At 29.1% G+C, this 6000-nt stretch overlaps 1 protein-coding gene across 1 annotated transcript; it reads right to left on the reverse strand.

Annotated features, from left to right (window-relative positions):
- Positions 1-401: 401 nt before the first annotated feature.
- LOC130966408 (zinc transporter 11) lies at positions 402-2554 on the reverse strand. The gene is made up of 3 exons (XM_057891209.1): positions 2007-2554; positions 1276-1331; positions 402-1185 (listed from the first exon to the last, which is right to left on the reverse strand). Exons 1-3 carry the CDS (start codon positions 2461-2463, stop codon positions 658-660), a joined length of 1041 nt encoding a protein of 346 aa, XP_057747192.1. The 5' UTR covers positions 2464-2554; the 3' UTR covers positions 402-657.
- Positions 2555-6000: the final 3446 nt, after the last annotated feature.

The following is a 6000-nucleotide window of genomic DNA, read 5'->3' on the forward strand; positions in this document are numbered from 1 at the left end:
CCATGGATAACTCCTTTGATGGAGCTCTCATATTTATTAGCAAATATGCCCCAAATCCCAAATTTAATGTTGACGGCTGCCTACCTGCAAAATGCCAAAGCTGGGTGCGGAGGCATATTTGAAAATCAATATGATCCATGGGAGATCATGAATACCTAGCAATCATACAAAATCAGTATAGTATCATCATTAAAAGTAACTATATATAATAAACAAATATTAAAAGCACGGATATTCATTTGACACTTGTCAAAACACATTTAAATACCATTATGTATCAACAAATTTAATTTTATTCTTAATATATTCTTAAATTTGAATTTAAAAATAATATATATATTATTATTTATTAAAATAAAAATATTTTAATATTATATATAATTAAAAAAATTCATTAAAAATAGTTTAAAAATTAATTTATATTTTAATATCAATAAAAAATAAAAATATCATTACAATTCATCTAAAAAATACTTTTATATTTTACAGATATATGTATACGCAATATTCCCATGTCTTATAAGAACTTAAAATTGATGTGTTTGTCGGGTGTGTGTTCGTCTCCGTGAATCATAGGAGAGATATATTCTATAACTTCAAAGAGAAGTTATCTCTGAATCAGCATCGATGATTATGACTCGCTGCACCTGGATGACATTAGGTGTCCCAGATCATCACAACCGCTATCACTCCAACGCCAAACAACACAGCAAGAAACCTGAAATAGGCTGAATCCACCACTATTGGCCTATGGGGTGTGTATCCCTTCGACAAAAGATGGTTTATTGATACATAGACGAACACCCCACAAGCTAGACCCATCGATATAGCAAAGATCCAATCCGCGACAGCACCTTGTGTCGTGGCGTCTATTACAATTCCAATGGCTACGCCAATTGGACTGGAAATTGCAAAGGCGAAAGCATAGGCCGCACAGGATAGTAAAGGACGGTCAGGAATCATTCTTAGGAGAGCAATACCCATGGCAATGGCAGCAAATATTTTGTGCAGACTTATTGTCCATAAAGCTTTCCAAGCATCTGCTTTTGTCTCGGCAACTCCTATGGCTAAGCCCTCGAACACGGAGTGAGAGCAGAGAGCAACAATTAACAAGATGGTATCTCCAAATGAGGTGATAGATGTAAGAGCAGGGTTTGCTAGGTGGTGGCCGGCACCGGAATTATTCTGCAGCCAACGCATACAAATAAAGAACTAAATGAGTGATAACAATGACTAAAGTGAAATTTGTTATGTAAACATATCATAGTGTCTAACCTGGAATTGTGACTGAGAAGCAACTCCATTGCCACTTCTTTTGACTGTCATAGACCCTGCAACAGGAACATAAAAATAGAATGCAGCCTCGTGTTAGGTAAGGTCAACCTTGGATTTGCTTATATATATAAATAATCAAAATTTGATTTCATGTTTGCTGAATCAAATGTCTTATGATAACCATTGACCAAGTCAAAGAGTACCACTATGCTATGAAATAAGGTCAAAATTTTGATGACTATAATAAGTTTATTAGTAAAATTTCCTTTGTATTTCATGAAGAAGTTTATTTATTTTTTCTAACGACAATCAAACATCATTACAGAGTACAAACAACCCTCTATCCTTAGATTTTCCGAACTTATAGCAGTACAAGAAAGATTGTTCATTTCTACTTTAAAACGGTTTAGAACTCCTTACCCTTTATACAAGGAGTAAAATGTTAGTTTACAGCACAATGAATCATGTATCGCCATTCACCAACATTGCAGATTCAAATCCCATAAAAGTGTAACATGCCATCTAAAGATTTAAGTGCTCACAAACTCTTTAACAGTTACTTAAATATAATCCTAAACCTCTAATTTACTCAAGAACTATAAGAGATTAAAATTAAAAAAAAATGAAAATAAAATTTGAATTGCATGATAGCAAATAAACGAAACTAAATTACCAATTTAGCCCCTGAAAAGATCAAACAAGCCTTGAAATTAGTGAAACGAGTTACGAACCTTGAATCTCAACATCGGCAGCAGAAGATTGAGGAGCCTGCTTGTTCAAAACAGTTGAGATGACACAATCTAAGAGCATAGTAATCAAGTAACCAACGCAAGCTAACATGAAAGCGAAAGGGTACTCTTTCTCCGTCAAGCTCCCAAAAGTCTCGTTAGCATCGCTCAGAAAATGCATCATTGCTGTTCCCAAGAACACTCCGCCAGCGAACTGTGTTCCCAAAACAAGAAACCCTTCGTTCCATTTCAGCACGCATGGGGAAACTCCGGCGATGAATGTCGCGAAGAAGATCACTATGAGGCAGTAAATCTTGGCAAGGATCAATGACTTGGAACGGAGATTGACGGCGTCGCCTCCAGCGGCATCGGCATCGGCATCGTCGTCGTCGTGACCGCTGTGAGCTGAAGCGGATAAGACAAGGAGGAAGAAGAAGAAGACGATGAGTTGAGAAGACATGGCGAAGAAGAAGGAGGAGGAGAAAGGAAATAATGAAATGAATGTTTTGTTTTGAAGATTGGCGTGGCGTGGAAGAGAAGAGGGTTAAATAGAGTCAATGGAGGAGTCATTGATGAGGGAGATTTTGGGGATTTTGGATTTGAAGGGTTCTTTGGCAGCTATGGTTGATGGTACTACTTACTTGGATAGAGATAGAAATTCGTGTAGTACACGGAGAGAGAGAGAGAGAGAGAGAGAGTTTGTACTTTGTACTACGCTGGGCAGGATTTAATGATTTATTACCTTCCTTAATTATGTTTACACCAAGATGGAAGGAAAAAAAGGTTTGCTTACTACAAAATTAGACCTTTCTCCTGGTTTTTTGGTTCTTTTATTCTAGGCTGCGGACTACTGGACTGCTGGTTTAGCCATCAGTTGATCTTGATGCGCAATTTTTTTTTTCCCCTCTTTTCCAATATCTTCAATTTTATACAAAAAGTTTTGCTATTTCTAAACTTAAATATTTATGATATCTACCTTTTATTCATTTTATAATTAAAAAGGTATATAGAAAAACTTAGAAAGTTATACCACTTTTTATTAATTTATTCAAGGTAGGATTATTAACCCAAATTTAAATAATTAGGTTTCATAAGCATCAGCATTACAGACCAAATTATTCGGTTTTTGCATCTTCTTTTCATCATCATGACAGCATGAATTGTGTAAAGTGTGGACCGCGTTTTCAATCGTGTCTCTGTGATTTTATCTTAGAGTTAATAGTCAAATTTATTCTTAAAAAATTATTCATTTTTTTAAATTAATTTTTAAAATTTTTTTTAATTATATTAGTCTTTAAAAGATAAAACATAAATCAAATTAGTCCTTCTTAGATGATAACGACTGATGATGTGGCAGGTTAATGTCACATGTCACAATATAATTGGTTAACGTGTTAGGTTAGTAACACCTAACATGTCACATATTACTTAACGTGTAAAAAGATTATTTATAATTAAAATGGTTCTTAAAAGTTTAAATACAAATCATTTTTATCCTTAAAATTTTAAAAATTAATCAAATTAATCCCTATATAAATTTTTTTATTTTTTTTCATACTATTAAATTTGAAGTAATTTTTATAGTATTAATTTTAATATTATTCCTTAATAAATAAAATTTTCTTTACATAAAATAATAAAAATAATTAAATTACTATAAAGTTATTTTTGTCATTTATATTTTAAATTTTATATTTTTAAATTATAATTTTTTTATAACGAAATTTTTTTATTTAAATGAATTTATCAAATTATTGTTGATTATATATTTAAAAATTTAATATAAAATTTAAAAAAAAATATAAAATTCTTAAAAAAATAGAGACATTCACATTTGCAATACAAAAAAATTCGAAAAATATATAAAAGAACATCCATTTAATATGAAAAAGAAACATTCTGATATTTAGTAAAAGAAACATCCATATATTAACTCGTAGAGATTTTGAATTCATCCAAAGATATTTGGCTGGGTTTTGGCTGATATGCTTTTGGTTCCCTAACTTTACTCTTAAATTAAACATTGTTACGATAAAGATTTGTAATGTACTCCTTATTAACCTATTACATAATAAAAAATTTTAAACTTTATAAAATGCAATTTTTTTTATAGACTCATATTATCGAACTAATTGAATTCGGTTTAGCATTGGCTCTATATAAATATAATTGTTGGTGTATTAAAATAATTGTATGAATTAAAAGATTTATGCTATAGAATTCACGTTCAACTAATATTTATAATTTTTTTATATTTTTTGTAGTATATTTTTTTATATTATATAGTATTTTTTTCTAATATTTTTGATAAATATTTCACTAATATTTTTTCTAATATCTTTTTGGCAAATATTCTATAATTCAAATCAGCATGTTTCGAATTACTGTGAGCCAATATACCGGGTACTAGTTTGAATAAGTCCAATTCGAACTTGTATGTGAGTTTGTGTGTAATTCGAATAAGTGTGATTCGAATTACTGTGAATGTGTAATTTAAATTGCTCTAATTTAAATTACATAGAAACATAGAAACGTTTATATGGTTGATTCATGTATCTATTTTTTTTTTTTTGGCTGAATTGTGAAATTTTGCTGTGCCATTGGCTTATATGAGTGATTTGTCCTTATTTTAAATTTTCTAATCTTTTATATCTCACTAAATTAATATAGTAGTTATTTTAAAATATTAAAAAATTAGAGTTTTAATATTTTGAATTTCACTAAATAAATATAGTAGTTATTTTAAATATTTTAATCTTTTATATTTCACTAAATAAATATAGTAGTTATTTTAAAATATTAAAAAACTAGAATTTTAATATTTTAAATTTTACTAAATAAATATAACAGTTATTTTAAATATTTAAGTCACCAAAAAAAGTTATTTTAAATATTTTAATCTTTTATATCTCACTAAATAAATATAATAGTTATTTTAGAAAAAATTATAAACTTAAAATATTAAATTTTTAAATATATAATCAACAATAATTTGATAAATTCATTTAAATAAAAAAATATCATTATAAAAAATTATAATTTGAAAATATAAAATTTAAAATACAAATGACAAAGTAATTTTATAATAATTTAATTATTTTTATTATTTTATGTAAAAAAAATATTTATTAATGTCTAAAAATAATATTAAAATTAGTACTATCAAAAAATATTTTAAATTTAATTTTATAAAAAAAATTTAAAAAATATATATATATATAAGAACTAATTTGATTAATTTTTAAAATTTTAAGGATAAAAATGACTTAGGTCTAAACTTTCAAGAACTATTTTGATTATAAATAACTTTTTAATACGTCAAGTGACACGTGACATGTTAGGTATCACTGACCTAATACGTCAACCATACGTGACATTAACCTACCATGTCATCATGTCACGTGGCATTTAACGTGACACGTCATCATGTCGTTATCATCTAACTAACGGAATGACCAATTTAATTTATGTTTTATCTTTTAAGTACTAATATAACTAAAATTTTTTTTTAAAGACTAAATGATTTGAGACAAATTTAACTATTAACTCGCGTTTTTACATAACAGACCTGCTCAGTTGGTACTTGGTTGCTTCATAATCGTTCTTTATCTTCTTAAGGGGCATCACAATGTAGTTGCTTGCTAGCATTGAGTCAGATTTCAAAACAGTTTGAAGTTGAAACCTTCAAACCTATGTTATGCCTCGCTCAGTCAGACATTTATCTGCTTTTATTTCTAATTTTATATATCCAAATATTTCTATATTTTTATCTAGCTGTATCCTTTTTTTACTTTTCAACATTAATTTTTGGGGTAAATTATGTGGAATTTTTAATTTTGATATGGGGAAGGTGTAGGTGTTTTTCAACGTTATGGGAGTTTGGGGTGTTTGACGGAGATATGACGACGTTGTTAAAGAAATCGGTGGCACCGATTTCTAGGAAGGGGAGGTGCTCAAATCGGTGGCACCGATTGGTGACCTCCTTGCCACACGTCGC

This window comes from Arachis stenosperma, chromosome 1 (genome assembly GCF_014773155.1).
Source record: "Arachis stenosperma cultivar V10309 chromosome 1, arast.V10309.gnm1.PFL2, whole genome shotgun sequence".
NCBI classification, from domain to species: domain Eukaryota; kingdom Viridiplantae; phylum Streptophyta; class Magnoliopsida; order Fabales; family Fabaceae; genus Arachis; species Arachis stenosperma.